The sequence below is a fragment of the Trachypithecus francoisi genome, unplaced genomic scaffold (assembly GCF_009764315.1).
Source record: "Trachypithecus francoisi isolate TF-2019V2 unplaced genomic scaffold, Tfra_2.0 Lachesis_group4, whole genome shotgun sequence".
NCBI lineage: Eukaryota > Metazoa > Chordata > Mammalia > Primates > Cercopithecidae > Trachypithecus > Trachypithecus francoisi.
The window spans coordinates 44,866,272-44,889,260 of record NW_022681469.1 but is presented as its reverse complement, the minus strand read 5'-3'; the positions used below and the strand labels follow the sequence as shown (position 1 = coordinate 44,889,260).

General features: G+C 34.2%; 1 protein-coding gene across 1 annotated transcript in view; it reads left to right on the top strand.

Annotated features, from left to right (window-relative positions):
- Positions 1-22,989, top strand: part of FOXP2 (forkhead box P2) — a 624,730-nt gene that overhangs the window by 499,157 nt on the left and 102,584 nt on the right. The window contains exon 7 of the mRNA XM_033192941.1: positions 689-763. Coding sequence (XP_033048832.1) covers positions 689-763 — 75 coding nt within the window. The remainder of the gene's footprint in view (positions 1-688; positions 764-22,989) is intronic.

Sequence of the window (22,989 nt, the reverse complement as noted above, 5' to 3'; positions counted from 1 at the left end):
ATGTCATTTATCAATAAATAATCACTTTGCTTTTACAGATAAAAATGCAAACTATACATTTGAGTATATAGAGTAGTTTTCAATGCAAATGGTACAATTCAACAGGTTTTAACAGATATTTTCGAGGTTGGTTGCACAGTCTTAGATACATTTTAGTGGCAATAATTTTTATATAACAATGCATAACCACAGCAGTTTATTTAAATAAATTATTGTGATTGTTCTCACATGACATGGTAGGACAGGATTTATGTTCATTTGTACTGGTTACAATTGATTACAAGTCAGAACTTTTTCAAAATTAGAGATGATTACATTTTAAGAACAAATAACATCCCATACACCAAAATTGCAGTGCCATTTAAATATATAGGAGTATCTGTGATTCTTAGCTTACAGGTGGGAAGTAAGGTTCCTACGGCAGTATCATGGTGCATAATCAGTGGATTTTTTCGTTATGGGTTAATTTATTATGATCCAAATATTCAACTTCCCATCTGCCAAATTATTTCTGTTTTTAAAATCTATACTAGTTAACTGTGAGACAATGATGGAATATTCTTCCCTATTTTGACCTACCAAGGTGATAATCCCAAAAAATGATTTTTAAAAATGACAATGTACATTATTAGCATAAGCCTTAAGATTGAAAAAAAAGCCAACTCCTGATTCTCTTTGTTTAACCTAGGAATTGCTTCCAGAAACAAAATTATGTATCTGTGGCCACTCTTCTGGTGATGGGCATCCTCACAACACATTTGCAGTAAGTTACACTGGGCAATTAGAAATTCAGCTACTAAGCACAAGGCCATGGACCCAGTCCCACTGAATAGATTATATGTGATTTTCTATAGCCAATCCCTTCCATTGGTGCAGATAATCAGGATACGACTAATGTTAAGATCCAGATGTAATTAGTTGATTTTTTCTTACTTCTTTTGTTCTCAATTATGTTTCACTAGATATACAGTTCACAGTTTCTGTGAGTTGAATACCTTAAATATATAAAGGTTTTAACACCACTATACTTTTCTTGAACTTTCAGGAATAATTTGATGAGAGAGTGCTGATATGCAGAAAATAAGTGCACATAGATTATGGGTTGATTCAACGCATATTTTAGAACAAAATTGCTGTTCCATGTTCTTCAAGTTGTCATATAAATATACCAAGGCCTTTTTAACAGAGTCTGCCACTAGAGTGTAGGTTGTCACTTTGGACGGCAATATTAGGTGAAAATTGCTTATGTGGCCCAATTCACATACCAGTCATCCTTGGAAGTGAATAGTAATCCTCAAGTCTCCATTCAAGAATTTTTAAATAAAGCAACTTCATGTTTCTATTCAGCATAAATTCTACCTGCATTCTTCAGAAATCTTGAAATATATAAGTCATGTATTTTCACATATAGTCAGCTCTTCACATTCATGGGTTCTGTATCTGTGGGTTCAACGAACTACAGATCCAGAATATATGGGGAAAAAATGGATCGTTGCATCTGTACTGAAAATGTTCATACATTTTTCTTCCTTATCATTATTCCCCAAAGAAAACAGTGTAACAACTATTTATACAGCATTTATTTTACATTAAGTATTATAAGCAAGCTAGAGATGATTTAAAGTATACAGGAGAATGTGCATAGGTTATATGTAAATAGTACAACATTTCATATAAGGGACTTGAGCAATTACGGATTTTGGTATCTATGTGTGTCCAATCCCCCACACATACCAAAGGACTAGTCTACACAACTTTTGCTTGTTTCCTGAAGAACTGATGTATTTATTTAGGCTTAATGGGCTAGAGTATTTCTAAATTGACTCAGCCAAAATTTATTTACTTTTTACTACTCTATACGTAATATTTTCTAATTATAATTGATAAAAAACAACAAAATTAATACTCGTAAGCAGTCAATGTTTTCTTTCATGAAGAAGAAATATCTATTTCATACTTTGGTTAAAAAGAAAATGTTTTCAATAAAAATCATGTCAAATTAATGAGAGGATATTTATGAAAAATATGAAACTTTTAAAAATGTTAGTTGCAATACAAAAATAAACTCAAAAGTGGAAGCAGCAATAACATATCCTATTCTATAGAAATAGTGAATGTCAAAAAAAAAGAAATAGTGAATGTCGAGGATGGGTAATATATGTTATATATGCAGGCTTCAGAGAGATCTGAAATTACCTGGTTTGTGGTCTCATTCACTTTAATCCTATAGTATTTGGTCCCCCTAAGCCTTTTTGTAACACCATTTGAAAGCAAAATAACAAAAATTTTAAAATTGTGGTAAGTTTTGCTGATATGATGTAATTAAGTTTATGTGAAAGATTAAAATAATCTTAATTTCTAAGTATTCTCTGTAAATTTTAAAGGAAGATAAATTTTAGGTAAACATCAAGTGCAATTATATACTTTAACTTAATAAAGAAAATTAACTTCAAAATTACTTTTTAAAATAGTGCATTAAAAATGGGACAGTTTTCCTAATTAGTAACACTTTTTCCTATAATAATCCCAATGGAAAAATTGTTTTTATCAGGCTGAAGAGTTAACTGGCTTAACTGCTAATAGTGTTTGTTCTTTATCTAAAACTACTTCTACCATTTAAAATAAATCTCTATTCTACTGATGAGAGAAAAGAAATCTATAGCATCAAATCTTTATATTTTCACTGACATATTTTCAGAATGAAAATGAGACATGGAGAAGTAAAATGATTCACCAGAGGCCATGTAATTTCTCAGTGGTAAGGCTGAATTTCTATCCCAAGTTTGTGATGACCAGGGTATTGATCTTTCCAAAAGTATCCCAAATTGTTCTTGACTGCCTTGAGTGCAGTGTTGAGTAGAAGTCTGAGGTTCTTCCATGTGTCTGAGACTGCATCTCATCTCTCAGATCGAAAGAGCACCAAGATGAGTTAGTGAGGTCTGGTATGGCTGGTGGAGAAGGAGGAGCATAGTAGTGCATTTGTCATCAGATGTTTGCCATCTCCTTAGTGTGCCAATTTAATACTTCATATTGGCCATTGAGTGACTTTACAAATGGGGCTTTTTGGCTTCACAACACAAGGGAAATATTATTTAAGTAATATTAACTGCTTATTTTCCTTTATTGATTACCTTATATATAAACTTCAGCATGCTAAAATGGCTACATAATGTGATTTAAAATCAATATGCTAACCAGAACAAATACTATATTATTCATAGTTGACAATTGCTATGTGATGGACATGGTTCTCTTTTAGTATTCATTGCATTTATAAGTACCAATATGCCAGAGTGGTAGTCTGGAATACCGTAAGAATACTAGTGGGCTAAAAGGAAGAAAGCGGCCAAAAGGATAGGTGGGGCACCTAGAGCCTGCCATATTTTTTCATCACTGTGTAACTGACATTTATAATGAATTGTGAATTATTACAATAGCTTTCAAATTTTAAGATACCCTACATAATGCTTATCAAGGTGTTAATTTAATGCCACACATATTATTTCCATGGTTGGTCAGCCTTCACACACACACATACAAGCCAAAATTTTCAGGCACGTGTTCCAAATTGGTGGATTAAATTAATTTTTACTCTTCCTATCACACCCAATTCACTTAAAAAATAAAAAATCGCTTAAGTTTATTAACAAACCTAAAGTAAAGTGCCAAAAATTGCAGGGAGAAAAAGTCACTTACATTACCAAATGAAGGTTAAAGCCCAAATTATCTCAAGGAAATAATATTACATATTTGATATTAAACAGGGGTCAAAAGCTCTTCACCATACCATCCTTTTTCAGATATAATTGTATCAATTTACTAGCAAAACGTGCAATAAAAATGTATTTTCATAGGGTTTTTTTCTGGTGTCTTGGCTTATTGACAACCATCAAACATTGGCCATTCCCTGAGTATTGTACTTCCTTATTATCACATTGTTGAACAGTAGTGACATTGTAATGTACTCAGTAGTAAATTGTGTTTAATGTGGCTCTATCAATTCATTGCAATACTGGGCAGTAATTGTATGCACTTGTCTTTATGTGAAAATTGTTATTTATTCTAAATTTTATCTACTTCTTGTATTTAAAGAAATATTTGGGCTCCTTTGGTTTTATATTTACTATTCTAAGAGTAACAATATAATGTCCTTACTATAACTTTGAATTTAATAGATAAAAAAGCATTAATTTCTGACTTTAAAAAACGAGGATATCAGAGTAAGAGAGCTTCATTGTTAGAGAATGCTTTTCATTGCTCACTTTTCACATTCAGTTTTTTCAAATAGTGTCTAGTTTAATCTAAAAAAAAAAAAAAATCTTCACTTATTTTACTTTTCTTTCAAACTTCAGTACTAGAATACATGCCTTTCTTTTTTTCCTGATGTATCAAACAGCTTTACAAATGACTAACTCTGCCAAGTTTCTAAATTTCACAGTCTTTGGCTTCCTTACAAGATAGTAACCCAAGCTCATTCACTACTCTCTAACTATGCTCTGTTGGCGCCTCATCTGCCTGAATGACCCCATTAACACCTATCTGCAAGTCATCTTATTGTTAGTCTTGCCTACAGGTTTTTACACCTAAGTGAATACTATTTTACATAGGATTCTGCCAGTTAGTTCTAACTGCAAAGGCAATTATGTGGAATGCTTAGGGTCTTTGTCTTTGGTTCTTATTTTTAAAACCTTTAGCATTGAGCCAGATGAATCTTTTGATGAACAAAATATCTTGTACCTATAATCTGAAAATGAAGCTTGCCTGGCCTTGGTATAACTGCTTTATTTTCCATTCAAACTAAATTACATTGGCCACATTTGACCTTTCTCCCTACAGGTCTTTACTGTGATTATCTCCTGAATGGTTCATGTTTAATGGGGATGCTGGATTGGAAGAAATAAGAAGACAGGAATAGTGATGCTTTTTAAAATATCTTTTTATTTATGTTCCAAATTCATCTCTCTCTTGAGGCTTTACATAAATCTTACACAGCACCAAATAATCCACACTGTGGGCTGTACAGTCAGCTTTCTGGTTTGATAATTGGGCCAGTTTCTTAACTTTGCTTTGCTTCACGTTCTCAGTCTGTAAAATTATAACAATAGTACTACCTACCTCATAAGGTGGTAATGGGAATTAAATATGATAACCCTAAAAAGTACTTACCATGATGACTAATACACAGTAAACATGCAATAGATGTTGAGTTAGTATCTGTAATAGCATCAATATACTCTGCTTGAACGAAAGAGACAATTCTGTTGGATGTAAATGTAAGTGTATTTTTGGTATTAACACTAAAAGGGGCACTGGGCATTGTACCTTGGGTCATGGCCAAGACAGATGACAGTGTTACCCACTGAGAGGAGTCTTTATATTAATCAATTTAAGTTGAACACTGACTTACTCACTCACACAAAAATAGTGTTATCCAAATGCTTTCTGATTTGTTAAGTGGAAGACAGCTAAGTGGAAGAGACAGAACTCTGCCTCACCAGACCTAAATGATGCCTGGCAGCCAAGAAGAATCATAGCTAAAATATGTAAGGAAAAGTGATTGTTCCCCAGTAGTCTGTATCCAGCTAGAGCACATGAAGCTACAAAGTTAGGAAATGCATGCAGCAATGTTGAAATACCTCTTTTTTTTTCTTCCTTCCTATATTATAAACATATTAGCAGAGAGTAACCTGAAGTTAAAGATAAATTACTACTTATTAGTGTTGATAGTTTTAACTAACATGCTGAAAACAATGAACCAAGGATAATGTTGCAGTAAATTTCTTCACAGTACCCTTTTTATAAAAGCTGTTTACAGTATTTAACTTTTTGCATTTGTATAAAGATGTGTAGTGTACCCTTGAATTTATTGTTTTACTGTGTTTATTTTTGAGTAGTTTTTATTGATTATTACGATGGTATTCATACTGTGGCCCTTCAGTAAGAAATAAACGTAAGATAATAAAATGTTTCAAACACTTACATTATAGATTATTTTGTTAATGCCATAAATATAGGGACGTGTTTAGGGTTACTGTTGAAAACATTCCAGATACTGTATCCATCTTTTTTGTTTTTGAAGCCTTGGCTGACATTTGTAAGCAATTTCTTGATTAATCTTTTTTACCCTACTGTAACTCAAGATATTAGTAATTATCTTTACACACCTCTCTCAGCTGGAAGGTAAGCTCCCTGAGCTCAGTTTGTTCTAGAAACGTCTCCTGAGTGGTTGCCCCTCACCTTCTATTTCATTGTAATATTTGAGATTGTCAAGAATTCTCTTGATGTTGGTTCCAAGAAGGACTAGTAGCAGAGATTTTTCAATGGAGGATCCTCTTTGAAATTTATAACGAATAATTTACTCCCCTTGATGATTCACCAAAGCATTAGTGTGGCAGAAATTGGGGGCTGATGAAAGGATTATTTATTTAGTTACTGGTTTTGTTGTTGTTAATATATTTTTCATCAAATAAATTGATACACACACTAGAATACATATGTGTCAATAATAGGCATTTATGGTGCTCATTAGGACAGACCGTATTTTTCTTTTCACATTTTAAAGTTATTTGTAATAAGCTATTAGTGATAGACTCTACAAATTTGAAATATAATTGTCATTCACTTCCAACAGTTTTCTCTATAGTTTTTGCATATTTCTAAGCATCACCTAAGAAAATGTGTATTCTGTATTATTTGTATTTCTGTTCCCTGTCTATTTCCACATCATCTTATTTTAGCATAACTGAAAGTTGTAGAAAATGCTTTGTCATTTTAGTGTACAAATTTTCAGAATTGTGCACATACACATACAAACATGCATCCATGCATACACATATCTAAGCAATTAATAAAAGAGTGTGCATGTGTTTTCATTCAGTTCTATGTGTAGTTCATTTTTCTTTTTATTGAAGTTACATGTTTTAGATTTGTAATTTTCATTAGATGAATGAATTGTTTGTTATGCATAGGATTAAAAAATTATGGAACCAAATGTTTGTAACTGGCATAGGTTGTGCAGTACTGTATTTACTTTAAAAATATTTCTAAATAACTGGATTTTTAAATATAAATTTCAATACATAGGATGTCAGGTTAAACAGCACAGGACTTCCATCGACATTAAAACTTAAACCTGAAAACAACAACAACAACAACAAAACTTAAACCTGGAACTACATGCTGTACTTTAACAATGGAGTTCAGAAAGTCTACTATCACTGGAGTTTTGTTATGCTATAATAACTTTATGCATTGAACAATTTAGATGAAATTGCACTTGTTTACTTTCAAATAATCCTATTGTTTATCATAACAATAAATTTTATGCAAATAGACTCATACTGTTAATCAGATAAAGTCTTATACCAAGTTAGAGAATGCAAAATTGAACTTCTGAAATACTTAGCATCAAGAACAGTTTGTAATGCTCAGGCTCTCACAATCATTCTCCTTAGCTCCTTTCCCATGAAGTCATGATTTCTTTTCCACCAGACTTTCTCCTTGATCTCTCTTAAGAGAGATATTGTGAGATATTTTACAATATTGGAAGAAACCATCTACTCTTCAGATCGACAGTACTAGTTACAACATTATACTTCAGACTACATATATTATATATTTAATATTTTATGAATAATGCTTTAATAATTTTAATTTAGAATTTTACATGTAGAATATTTAGTCTGGCATACAACAGACAATATAGAATGAGGGTAAGAAACTTCATCAAAGAGATTATAATAAAGGGGAGGCATCAAGCAAACATCTCAGAGATAAATTATCATTATATTAAGCATAATTCATAAATTCACAGAGAGTTGTGCAATCGTAGAGGGAAAGTGTTACCAAAATGAGGTCCTCAGAATTGAATAAACAAGCTTAAAAGTTTAGGAATTCAATATTTCTAGAGTGTCATATACATATACCTAAAGAACATTTTCTGGTGCATAGATCATTAATACAAAATTTAGATAAGACAATTAATATGAATAGCAAATGTACTGTTATTTTATCCCTATTTCCTTCCCCAGCCTTGTTGCCTGTAAGTTGTAGGTATAAGAGATTATATCTCTTAAACTCTTCTATATTGAGGCTGGAAAACATACTTTTTTTGAGTATCTGCTGTTTTATATTACCTGAGTAGACACTGCTATTTTGGAAGGGTTGTGCCCTGTTACTGCATTGCCAAATTGCCAAAATTCAAAGGAAGGGATGTCTGCTTAACATCTATTTTCATCCTATATGAACTGATAGTGTATTATAGCTAAAAGGGGCCTTATAGTTCATCTAATTCAACTCCTTTATTTTATAATTGAAAAAAAGTGTTAAAGAATCAAAGTGACTTCCTTAATATCTCCCCATTGTTAATTGAATTAAGGAGGGAGCTACTGATGATCTGACAGTTCTTTAGTCTTGACTCATGGTTCATATGTATTAATTTTGCCAGGCCGTTTATTTTAGTTTTAATTCTATGTATCTGTCAAATTAGGAAATCACTCTGTTTTTCCAAATGTTGCTAATCACATTTACCTATGAAAAAGTTTTAAAAACCAGATGGATATCATGATCACTTATGAAATTACCATTCATATTACTTGACTACATGTGGTTTGTTGAGGACACTTTTACGGTGTCAGTCAGATCTATGAGATTGTTTCATTTATAGGTCTAGGTTTTAGAAAAGGAAAATTTAAGGTTCCTCAGTGATTTCCTCAGAAATGTTTTAGAGTGAATTGTGAAATTCCAGACTGTAGATTTATTGCTTATGTTATTTTATTAGGACTTCAGCTAGGAGAAAAAAGGCACTTAAAAAACATATAAGACAATAGAAATTTAGTTTCTAATTGTTAAAAGAATAAGCCTAATGGTTGCCAAGGCTTAATCCTTTACATTTTCTCTTTATTTAGACTCTACATTCAAGAAGGATTAATTGCTTTATAGAAAGGACCAAAATCTGAGGGTTTCCCAGACTTTTCCAGTTGTTTGTTCACTATTCGTCAAATAAATATGTATTAACAATTAAAAATAAGTGGTTAGTGGATCTGTTGTGCCATCCTGATCTTGGAATTCTAAGAAATGGAAGTAAGACAATACTTTTAAGTCTGATATTTAAATATTGGACACTCAATATATAAAGCCCAGGATAGATGCTTGGATTGATCAGGTAAAGATACTGAGTTCATAACATGAAATTTTTATCCCATAAAATATATTCATAGCACTAATGATAGAAATGGGTACAGAGGTTACGGAATTCTTTTGAGAAATTGTGATTCTAGATCAGTCCTAGATAAGTATCTGCGACCTATCAATTCTACCGTTGTTAATTAGCACATACAATTTTGTTACTGTGACTGTCTCCCACCCCAAACTGGGCTCTTCTCTTTCCCTACCTTCTGCTGCTGTTCTCAGACATACCATATTCCTTTTTTTTTTTTTTCTGTCCACCAGTAGACTGTTTCCTTTTCTTCCCTGTGTATCCACTTTTACTTGTCATGCAAGCCCCAACTCAGTTACTGTTGCACATGAATGCTTTTTCACCAACACAGTTCACATGGATTAATTCCTTTTTTAATATTGTGTATCATACTTGTCTAACTCTTAACTCACACTTTTGGAATTATTCTTGCATAGCTTCCTTGATCCTCAGTTCCATTCAACACATATTCACTGAGCATATACTATGGATGACTCATGTTGCTAAGCAGTCTTTTCAGTAAAATGATGAGTTATCAGCTGTATTTGAGACATTTAGATTATGAAAATGGGAAATACATACCTTAGGACTCAAAAACTCTATGCGCTCTAAGGAGAGATTCAATCGTACTGAGGAATTAAAAACAAGTAGATAGGAGAGGTTTATTTTAGGTAAAGTTTTTGTTTTTGTTTTTGTTTTTTTAAATCTTATTGGCATATGTAGCCTCTGATTGTATGGGCTAATGCCAGAATTTGAAATTTTAAGTGCCTTTTTAAAAGGACCTTAAATATTCTGTAAGATTTTGAATAAGGAAGTAGATGTAACATAACTAGACCATCCTACTTATGATATCCTTAGAGCAATAGAAAGCAGTCACTGAAATGAGAAAAAATATTGGAGTCTACGTGTCCAATTAGAGTGTGTTGTTAGAAAAACAAACTATCGTCATCTTAACTAGGGGAAGGACAGGAGAAGGAAATAAGACAGATTTAAGAAAGAAAGCTGGGCACGGTGGCTCACGCCTGTAATCCCAGCACTTTGGGAGGCTGAGGCAGATGGATCACCTGAGGTCAGGAGTTTGAGACCAGCCTGACCAACATGGTTAAACCCCATCTCTACTAAAAATGCAAGAATTAGCCGGATGTATTGGCATGTGCCTGTAGTCCCAGCCACTTGGGAGGCTGAGACAGGAGAATTGTTTGAACCTGGGAGGCAGAGGTTGCAGTGAGCCAAAATTACACCACTGTACTCCAGCCTGGGCAACAGAGCGAGATTCCATCTCAAAAAAAAAAAAAAAAGAAAAGAAAAAGAAAAAGAAAAGAAAAGAAAGAAAGAAAAGAAGGAATACAACAACTTGATTTTTAAAAGCATGTTGACAATTAGAAAAACAAGAAATTGAGATTTCTGTAATTTTATACCTGTTTATCTGTATTTGGCAGATTGTGGCCCTGGCAATATCTAAAACACAAGAATTGCAGATTTGACCATAGGCAGTAGGAAGTTGAAAGTGACAATCAGTTTTGTTTGAAAAGTGGGATATCTGTGTGTTCAGTAGGCAGTTAGCATTGAGTTGGAAATGATGCATTTTTGGAAATCATATAATATACAGGAGACTGGAGTCCCATGATTTTTAAGGAGATCACGAAGAGTAAGATAGCACAGAGAAGTCGCAAGACAAGACACTGGGTAAAGGAAGAATGAGCCAGCAAAGAATGTGAATCTATAGCAGTAGAGAACCAGGAGCCAGCAGTCAAAGGCCAGTAGAAGATACACACACAAAAACACAAGCACACACACACACACACAAGCACACGGACATACTGGTTTTGTTGCTAGTATCTTCTTCCATTTATTTATTTATTTATTTATTTATTTAGAGATGGAGTCTGGTGCTGTCACCCAGGCTGGAGTGCAATGGCACAGTCTCTGCTCACTGTAACCTCTGCCTCCCAGGCTTAAGCAATCCTCCCTCCTCAGCCTCTCCAGTAGTTGGCACCACAGGCACAAGCCACCACATCTGACTGATTATGTAGTTTTTGTAGAGATGGGGTTTCACCATTGCCCAGGCTGGTCTCAAACATCTGGGCTTACAGATGTGAGCCACTCTGCCTGGCCATCTCCTTTATAATTAACACTTTTTGTTTTGTCAGATTAGTTTTAGGTTCACAGCAAAACTGAGAGAAAGTTAGGGGTTTCTCATATACCTCCTACATACATAGCCTCTCCTCTTACAAACATCCCAACCAGAGTGGTACATTTTTACCACGGTTGAACCTATATTGACACAGCATTATCTCCCTGACTCCATAGATTACATTAGGGTTCACTCTTGGTGTTGTACATTCTATGGGTTTGGACAAATATATGATTACATGTATCCATCAGTGTAGTATCATACAGAGTTTTCACTGCCCTACAAATCCTTTGTGTTGTCACCATTCATTCCTTCCTCCCTGTAGTACCTGGAAACCAATGGAAGAGTTTTTTTTTTTTTTTTTTTTTTTTTTATAGCATTATTAAAGACTGAAATGTGGATTTAAGACTGTGGATAAGACACGAAGAAAGTCATTACATTTGGCAAGAGTGTTTTCAATAGACTGTACCATAGAGCTGTGATTTGAATGGTCACTGAGAAAGGAGTACATAGAGATTATAAATAGTATACATTAGTCTTTCAGGAAAAATGCTGCTAAAGGGGAAAATGATAGAATGGTGGCTTGAGACAAAAGCAGAATTGAGGAAGACCTTGGTGGAGGGTAGATGGTGACAGTGGCAATGAAAAGATTAAAAATACAAGAGGGAAAACAAAGTATTGAAACAAGTTCTGAAACATGATGGGTGGAGGGTGATGCCATTAAGGGCACAGAGAGAGGTAGTTAATCTTTAAAAAGAATAGAAACCCACTTCCATCTGAATTGGGTAGAAATTTAAAGATGAGTAAACACATAGTTAGACTGTTAACTCTTTGATATTATGTGTTGTCTGTTTTTAGTTTGCGACTACCATTATGCCCTTCGCCCACAGTGTCACAACACCTGAATTCGAGCTTTGATGATCACCTTTTAGGGATTCCTGCTTCTAGGACAAATCATGTGAAATAAGGAAAGGGTGTTGCTTATTGCTGCTAAAATTTTCTAGATGTGACAGCTTTACTCTCACCATATTTGTTGTATTTGATGACATTATTGGCTAAGAAAATAACTGCTCATTAGAGTTAAAACTTAGCAACTATTTTTCATAAAAGACTCTAATAATACAGTCACAATGTGAGTGTTCTTTCCTTTTCCTTGGAGAGTTAAGATGGATTAGCATACATCTAAAGAACATAAATTATTTTATGAAACATTTAGATACATTAAAATTTTGAACTTTTAAAATAATTGGTTAATTTTTGGTAATTAATAAAATAAAGCTTTTCAATTTTTAGAAAAACCTTTTAGTGAAAAGAGATCGTGTAACAAGAGAGAATTATATGCAGAAATATTATGATAGTTTCATTTTTACATGTTGTCAGTTTTAAACTTTAAGAGAAACCCAATAAACCAACCACTGAAACTGACCGTAGACATATTTAACTGCCTAAATCTGCCTTTAGTACTGTGGATATAAAGATACGCCAAGATAACATCTTTACACACAAAAACTTCTTTTCTTGCTGTTTATGAAATTGGAACTAAAGTGTAAGGAAAACAAAAATAAATAATAAAGAAATAAATAACAATGAAAGACACAAATAGGCACCTTGCTCTTGGAGTTCACAATTGAAAAACTTTTCTTTGCCTGGGCATGGTGACTCACACCTGTAATCCCAGCACTTTGGGAGGCCAAGGCAGATGGATCATTTGAGGTCAGGAGTTCAAGTAAGACCAACCTGGCCAACATGGTGAAACGTGCCTCTATTGAAACCCAAAATTAGCTGAGTGTGGTGGCACATGCCTGTAATCCCAGCTACTTGGGAGGCCAAGGCAGGAGAATTCCTTTAACCCAGAGATGGAGGCTGTAGTGAGCAGAGATCTCTCCACTGCACTCCAGCCTCGGCAACAGAGTAAGACTGTCTCAAAAACAAAACAAAACAAAACAAAGCAAAAAAAAAGAAACTTTTCTTCATCACTCCGCCTTCACGCACATTTGTCATTTCTGAGCCTCACGACTTTGTTTCTAATCACCTCCACCCAAGTTTTTTTTTTTTTTGTACTGTGTCCAGATAATTGTCCAAAAGTTAACCCCTAGGCCTTACTATCAACTTTTTTCCCTGTAAACTTGTACTAGTCTACCTTTCTTAGAGAATGACCTGAAAAATATATTTATTCTAAGTTGATGACTGATAACAATAAATTATTCATTTCAGGAAAATAGTTATCTGTTCACAGATGATATTTCTGCTTCACAAAGTAGACCCTGAACAGCAGAATTTCAGGAATTGATGACTTTTGATTGAGAGTATATTCTGTCCAAATATTTCTGTGACTTCTAAGCAAATAGTTCCTACATCATTTTTACCCAAAATAATTCATTTTAGCATGATAATCAGAATCCTTCCCCCACATTTTCTAAGTTACCAGCCATGCAAATTTGTTGTAGCTCTTCAAACTAAATTAATTTTTTTCTCTTTTGCCCTTTATTAAAGTTTTGATCAAAGTATCCAGTATATCAGATTTTATGAGGCAAAAACCACAGCATGTTCAATTCAGCAGAAGCCCAAAAGACACAAATAGGCACCTTGCTCTTGTAATACCTTTGAGGTATTGCAACTATTTGCAATAATTTTTATTATACACATTTACACTATTTTTTGAGGAAACTGAGCATAACTAAAAAATAAATAATTTATTTTGGGTCACATTTCAGTAAATGACTGAGTCAAGATCCAAACTCAGAGCTTTCTGACTCTAAGATCTGACTTTTACATCACACCACCTATGGAATTTTTCTGACTTTTTTTAAATTACTCCACTACAAACATCATTTAAAAGAAAGTTTTCCCCCCTACATTAGAACAATGCCTGACTATTTGAATGATCTTAGCTGCCTTGAACACTGACTTTGCTTTTCTCCACCTCCTGTAAACCAGTGATTTTCAGCTCCATCCACTGCAAACAAGAACACAGAAGGATTTGACTATTAGTAAGCAATGTTCCAACACAATGTTCTCAAAAACTTGACAATTTTTTAACATTCTGATCACAACTTCCTATATTTCTCCTATTAGTTTACATTTCCCTATCTTTCTTGAACTAACACCTTACTTTCATTAAATCTTTTCTTCTGTTTGTCAGTCTACACACTTACTTGGCATTCTTTCATCTATGCTACTTCTCTAAAATCTACCCTCTTCCTGTCACCTGTCTTGCTAACAGACTCTCAAAAATAATTAAATATTCACTCTGCCCTAAATATGTTCACTTCTTGCCCACCACCATGCCTTTGCCCACGCAAGTCTCTCCTTCCTCTCTGCTCTGGAAGTGCTAGAGTTTGTGGAGTCCCTATCATGTTCTGGCTGAGGTATTTTCATCTTGCTACAGTAACATCTGTATAGATTGGAAAGTTCCGCCAACTTTTTTACTTTTCTTTTCTAGATTATTACGTTGGGGGCATATTACTTCATTTTCCCATGCTACATAATGCAAAATGCACACAAGTGTTTCTAGCACAATATCTGGCACATAGTAGGTAATTTAAAAAGCAATCTCTTTTTTATTTACTTCCATGAAATTTTGTTTTCTTTTGTTATTCATAATACTTAACCTAAATACCTCTTCACAGAATCAAAAACAAAGTACAGTTTTGAGTGAAACCATAATGGTAAGCAATATTCAATTTTATTTTTCTTCCATGTCTCATCAAATGGTAGTTTATCCTTACTAACCAAGAAAAGCTTCTAAAGTATGTAAAGATTTTTGGAAATAGTGAGACATTAAGGAATGGATAGAGTTTTTGTTAAGTTTACTAGTCTTTACATCAACGTGCCCCAAACGTGGGTAGCCATCAGGGTTACATTTTTCTGAGTCTCACCCCAACTTACAAATTTATTATTTTTAGTGAAAGGGTCAGAAAATCTGTGTTTCTACCTAGAGCTCTTGGTGATTCTGATTATTAGTAAAAATTAGAATCCACTTACTCCAAAGCCCCTTTAAACAAAGTGTGCTCTATGGGCCAACCAAATCTCCTGGGAACATCTTAGAAATGCAGAATCTCAATGGGGCCCCACCACACACCTACTGAATTACAGTCTGCATTTTAACAAGATCTTCAGTTAATTTATGCTCATTAAAATTTAAGAAGCACTGTAGTAAATGCTACTATTAAAAAAATTAAAAAAAAATAGGCCAGGCATGGTGGCTCACACCTGAATCCCAGCACTTTGGGAAGCCGAGGTGAGCAGATCACTGATGGCCAGGAGTTAAAGACCAGCCTGGCCAGCATGGTAAAACCCTGTCTCTACCAAAAACACAAAAAAATTAGCGGGGTGTGGTGACATACGCCTGTGGTCCCAGCTACTTGGGAGGCTGAAGTGGGAGAATCTCTTGAACTCAGGAGGCAGAGGTTGCAGTGAGCTGAGATTTTTTTTAATATGCTACAAGATAGTGTGCAAATGCATTTATAATTTAAATAAATATTTAGGATCTTTATAATTTGCTGCAATGTTTAATTATTAAAAGTCTGAGGAAAACACAATTTTATGATTGCATGTTTTCATGGTCTGTGAATGTATTTAGCATACATTTCAGCTATGTGGTTGGGGTGTGTGTGTGTGTGTGTGTAGTGTAAGACAGAACTGTGTCTGCATAAACCAGTTGTTTTGGATAAATTCAGTTTAAAAGCAAAATAATTTCAGTAATATAAGATTTTTGGAGTTTTGCCTGCAAAATACAACTAACTTCCTTGATTAAATTTTTCAGCTGGTAACTCCTGAATATCAGATAGACACAATGATTGAACTAATTAAGAACTATACTATTAAGAACTTAATAGTATGAAGTTTAGAAAGAGTTTTATAAATATTGAAGACTAAGTTTTATACCTAGTCTCTGATGGGTCTGTCAAATGTTTCTGATATTCCTTTTTATTTCAGGAATAAAGAGATTATTTGTGGGATGTGGGAAGGATAAAATATTTACTGTAATGTGATTTATTGGAAGTATTTTAGTAATTTTACTCTTCTGATAAGATTCCATTTATAAATACCTTATTATAATTTGTTAAATGACACTTTATGGAATGCTTGATGGTTTTAATTTATGCATTAAATATTCAAATAGATTTTAACAATATCTGCATCTTATATTTAATAATCACTTGTAGTGTTGTTGCTTAACTATTTGCTTTTATTTAATTTTTATAAATTAAAAAATTTATTTTTAAAATAAGGTGCTTTCAGATATATGAATTTAAGTTATTTCTGTTTCTTTATTCTGAAATGGTGATATATATCAGTATTTCACTGGGTACATTTCCATCTTAACTGAGATTTTTATAGGGAGGTTTCCCTCAAAACCGTCATTTGAAATATATCAAGTTGTCAAGATTCCAGACAGTAGAATTTTTTTCTAATTAATGCTTAAATATATTTTAAACAACATTGCTTACTGTAAATAACTTCTTTTGATCTAGCAGAAAATTTCACGCTATTGCAATGTACTTATAAAAATGTACTTTGTACTAGTAAAGGTAGTTTTACTAACAAAGTACTAGTAGTACTAGCATTAATAAAGCCAAATTAACCATTACTATTTAAAGTTGAGTTTAGTAGGTACTCATTATTTATTTATTTATTTTCATGTGCTATTTCTTAATTTTACACTAAGTTCTGGGATATTTGTGCAGAACATGCAGGTTTGTTACATAGGTATACATGTGCCATGGTGGTTTGCTGCACCTATTAACCTGTCATCTAGGTTTTAAGCCCTGCATGCATTAGGTATTTGTCCTAATGTTCTTCCTCTCCTTACCCCCATCCCCTGACAGGCCCTGGTGTGTGATGTTTCCCTCCCTGTGTCCACGTGTTCTCATTCTTCAACTCCCACTTATGAGTGAGAACATGTGGTGTTTGGTTTTCTGTTCCTGTGTTAGTTTACTGAGAATAATGGCTTCCAGCTTCATCCATGTCCCTGCAAAGGACATGAACTCATTCTTTTTTATGGCTGCATAGTAACCCATAACATGCATGTGCCACATTTTCTTTATCCAGTCTATCATTGATGGGCATTTGGGGTGGTTCCAAGTCTTAAATCATTATTTAATTCATTTTAAAGTTCTGGATGTTTCATTATTCTTACTAAGTTTCAGCTTTAATTCTTTGAATAAAGCAAATCCACATACACAAAAGTGTAGTAATTGTTAAAACTGGAAAATTGTGACTAATTCATTTTAGGTTATTCCAATTCATATTGTCAGTATTTTCAAAAATATGTGAATAAAATACACTACTTTTAGGAAAGGCACTAATGGGTAAAAAAACAGAAGTATTTCCTAAACCTATATAGGAAGAGGAGACCATTCTCACACTAGTTCTCCAATAGTTTCTTAAAGTTCAAACAACTGCTAATTGCGTGAATAAGAGATAATTAAATCCACCTTTCTTAGTGCCTTATTAATGATTCTGACATTCTCATCCTCATTTTAAAGTGCCTTTAATATTTATTTTAAGCTCATTCAGTTTCCTAACTGCCTAGTCTCAGCCCTATTGTTGAATTAGATGTTTTAATAAATACTTTAAGGCCGGGCGTGGGGGCTCAGGCCTGTAATCCCAGCACTTTGGGAGGCCAAGGCGGGCAGATCGAGAGGTCAGGAGATCGAGACCATCCTGGCTAACACGGTGAAACCCCATCTCTACTAAAAATATAAAAAAATTAGCCGAGGGTGATGGTAGGCGCCTGTAGTCCCAGCTACTCGGGAGGCTGAGGCAGGAGAATGGCGTGAACTCGGGAGGCGGAGGTTGCAGTGATCCGAGATCGTGCCACTGCACTCCAGCCTGGGTGACAGAGTGAGACTCCATCTAAAAAAAAAAAAAAAAAAAAAAAAACTTTAAAGGAACCAAATAATGCATGCATGTTTAAAAAGTATATGTAAAATGCTCCGAAATGGTAAGAAATGGCTCTTCTCCCTCACCCCAGAAGAAAACACCTTTTATAATTTTTATCTTTGTAGTTCTCTTGAAAATGGAACATGAAATACTCTCTGCCTACAAGAAACTTATAATTCATATTTTCTGTATGATACTGCCTTTTGTGGTTGGAAGGGAATTGCTTTTCTGGGAACATTCAACAATAAACAAGTGAATGATATCTGGTTGGATTTGTCTTTAAAGAGATATCCAAGCATATTGAATATATCCAAGCATATTGAATATATACTGGTTCATGTGCCAATTCATGAACTGAAAGGAGTCCTGCAGATGTTTCTTAAACAGGACATGTTGGCTGTCTCCATACACAGACCCTTAAAAATAAACTAAACTAGAGCAATGTCTTCTTCCTGCCAACTAACTGATCACTTCCACTGATTTCCTGCAGCATTTATTATGTGAAAAATACTGCTTCTATTTCTTGATTTATCAACTATAATTAGAATATGGTAACTCCTTGCTATAAAAAGAGTAGGAATTTAGTGATTTTTTCATCCCCCTCAATTTTTGCTAATTTTATTAAGTTCTTCTTGTGGTTATCTTTATTACTCAAAAAATAAACTTGAATATATATTTTTTCTATCTATTGATTCTCTGCTCTAAATCATAGCTTTTTAGGAAAAACTAATCATCAGACTGTTTTTATTTTATAAAGCCACTAAATTCTTTCTGAAGATACAAATTGCAAGATTCTTAAAGCTTTCTTCTGTTCCCCGAAATTGTCTGCTTCATCTCTTGCCACTTGTTACATTTGTTAACTTTTCATTATTTTTTAGGCTATTGGCTTTTTTTCAAATACCTAATGTTTTTTGGTTGTTGGTTCAGTATATAGAGTAGCCTTATGAATACGATTAGTATGTGAGGTAAATATTCTGCATGATTGTTTAGATTTCTTTAAAAAATAACCTTATCCCTTAAAAAGAGAATGTGTTGGTGGACAGGCTTCACCTTAGGGTCTTCACTTCAGGATTGAGCACACCATTGCCCATACAATGTTACTGTGGCGTGGCTGACTTAATTAGTACATTTGTAATTGAGGCTGGGAGTTAAGGCTAAACTCTGCTCTGCTTGTCTTTCTCATTCCTCCACCCATATTGGGTGCTTTCTCCACACAGATGGTTTGTTTTCTTAGACTAATAATGCACTTCTCAGACTTTATCCTGGGGGCAAAAGCCATTTCTGTGAGAAAGCTTGCTCTATTAAGTGGTGAGGGTGTGGGAGGAGTAGGTGTTTTACCAGCCTGCCCATTCTCAATGGTGGATTTTAATTAATTCCCCTGATGATTGTACCATGGCCCAACCTTTGCCCTTTATGTTCCCTGGGAAGTAAGAGCTTACTACTGGTATTTTAGGCTGCATGTCTCCGTACTCTTTTGTTTGTCAACCTAGGCCCTTTTATCTGCTCACTTTCTCTCTGGTCCTCTGCTGGCACCTTTTCTTTTTTTTTCCAGCGCTAGTATAGTTTTACTGTTTTAAAAACTAGAGAGAAGAGAGGTGGACTTGGGTGCTTATTCTGCTAAATACTAAACCAGAACTCAATAGTTCTGTAATATTTTATTTAAATTACAGTCATGTAAGCAACAAATATTCATGATCATCTACCATGTACATGTTACAAAATGCATCCTCTGATGCCACATTCCCCTACCTAAAGAGCCGAGTATACTGTGGCTTACAGAGTTGCCATAAAAGTTTATGACACAAATTTTGCTTATTAATTTAATTCACTTGGTTCTGGTAGATTTGATTCCTATCAAAGACAATTTGAGTTCCTTTTTCCTTCCCTAGTATTAAAAATATAACCCAAAGAAATTCTGCCTACAAGTGAGGCTGTAATAAAAATTTAAAGCCATGATCTTGGTCAAATATTAGAGGGAAAAGTTTTGCTGTTTTAAAGTGCACTGCAGCAACCTCATAGCCTGCTGTTTCTGGAGGCTGACTCTCCAAACTAGGGATCAAGAACCAGAAAGCGCCTCACGGGGTTATAGTGATACAAGATTTTCTCTTGTTGCCTGCAGGCTGCCTAGGGGTTCCTGTATTAACTTCCCAAGTCTGTTCCTAGGGGAAGGTAGATGTAACTAAGACAGGCCATACTGTGGCATTTCTTATATGCAGATATATGCAGAGAAGTGTTAGAGCCGTTTATGACCCTTTAGGTCCCTCTTGCTCTGAAATTTTGCGACAATAGAACATACCACATTTCACAATAAAATTTTATTTGACAATAGAGGATATTGTAAGGGCTAATCTTTGAGGTGGGCAGAGGGAGAAGATGAAGAATGATTATCTAGGGATAAGTGGATGAAGGGTAGGTGTGTGTGTTCTCTTCTTGGCCTTGTAGGATATGATCATCTGGACAAAGGGGGAAAGATCAGACAATGTATTTTAACTCAGGTACAATTATTTTGTTTTTAATAAAGGGTAATATGATTATACTATGTATTTTTTCTTTTTTTTTTTTTTTTTTTTTTTTTTTTTTTTTTTTTTGAGACGGAGTCTCGCTCTGTCGCCCAGGCTGGAGTGCAGTGGCCGGATCTCAGCTCACTGCAAGCTCCGCCTCCCGGGTTCAGCCATTCTCCTGCCTTAGCCTCCGAGTAGCTGGGACGACAGGCGCCCGCCACCTCGCCCGGCTAGTTTTTGTAGTTTTTAGTAGAGACGGGGTTTCACAGTGTTAGCCAGGATGGTCTCGATCTCCTGACCTCGTGATCCGCCCGTCTCGGCCTCCCAAAGTGCTGGGATTACAGGCTTGAGCCACCGCGCCCGGCCGATTATACTATGTATTTTTTCTAGGAAAGTCAGACTCAAGGATCTCATTGACAAAACAAACTTTAAAGTAAATTCAAAACTCTTATTCTTCCAAAATTGTTTACAATTAACAGAGTGCCATTTCTCAAAGTGCTTTTTATGCTCAAACCAGTCTAGTAATCATTTTCTTTCCACATGTGTCAAAGATATCCTAAAAATACTGCTTTATGTCTAATATTTTTCTGATTACAGTAGAGTAAGTTAAAGTCCATTAGACCCTAAATAAATGTTTACTGTGTATATGCTGGGCATTGGACACCGATTACCTTGACCATTATAACACATTCACCCAAGTTATCTAACTCATTAAGTAAACTTTTTAATGATTGGTTTACTGAGTTTTTACTCTTTTACTGTAACACAGTAACTGTATTGATCAATCTAGTTATCCTTGATCATCTGTCTAAAATTCAGTACAAAATATTTTTGGAGATTATTTATATCCAGTTTAAATAAGATTAAGTTAGTGGCAGGCTATAGTTGTTAGTGATATAATTACAGAAAGAAAGGTTTAGAAAAATTATAATACCTTTTGTATTGAACTAACTTATAGTGAATTATGTTCAGTTATATTTTAGATGGAAGCTATATAGCTTCCTTTTTTTTTTTTTTCCCAAGAGTATGACCTCTGACTATCAGAGATCTCAGACTTAGATTCTGCTCATGGGTTTGACATGTACTAAGTGGTTGACCTCAGGGAAGGCGTTTTCTTTCTCTGAACATAGATCTTAGTCTATAAAATGGGGGTAACCATTTCTAGTCTGATTCACTACTCTGTAGACCATGACCACAGAAGCTATGTACAAGGTTACACCTTGTTTACTGATAAGGATTTTTTTCCACACTCTACAAGCTGCATAGGAGGTCGAATGTGCTCTCCCAAGTATTCTGTGTAGCCTTGTCCATAGAATGTTCTACAGTGATGAATATATTCTATATCTGTACTGTCCAACAGAGGAACCACTAGCCATATGTAGTTATTGAGCACTTAAATATGGCTAGTGTGACTGAGGAACTTACACTTTCATTTCATTTGAAGTTATTTAAACTTAAATTTAAAAAGCCGTATATTCATATGTATTCATAGTATTATTCTCATCAGTCTTATATTTTTACTTTATTATTTTGAGTCCCCTTGTATGCTGTTAAGTCACTAGAGTAGTCTGTTGTGTCCCTTAAATTGGTTTAAATGAAAATGCATACCATAGCAAGAGTTCCAATGAGCATATATATTTTTTTTTATTTAGGTAGATTTTTAAAAGCAGATACAAATGGCTACTCTTAATTTATATCTCCTCTTTGCCTTTCATGGGATAGAAACACTGCCCATTTCTACTGAACCTATGATGTTCTATTTTCTTTACAGATCTATTTTAAATCAAATCTGTAAATATTGCCTCCCTTGTTGATTAGCCTTTCTTCTCTAGATTTACTTTCAAATGGTGGTAATAGTGTGTAACTATTTTTAACTGTACCTTTGGACTAATAAAGATTCTACATTTAAGGATATATTGTTTTAGAACAATGAATATTACAATAATAAAATTACAAGTAATATATCTAAGAAGATGAAATAATTCAGCATTCTATTATGTTGAAAATTGGCATCTTTTGACACCAGCTTGATGTTTCTGTGAATGTCAATTTACCTCAAGTGGTTTCTTCAAATAATGAGTTAGCGCTCTCCTTCATTGCAACAAATTGAAGCACCAAATTTCGCTTTGTGAGTAGAATGATAAAACATTTGAGAGTTGTCTGAACTCTTCTTTGCTTATATGGTCTTTAGTTTTGTTCACTTGGTTTTCAGTACCTGTATTCACACAGTTCCTTGGCTTCTATATCAATACATTGTATGAGATTCAAGG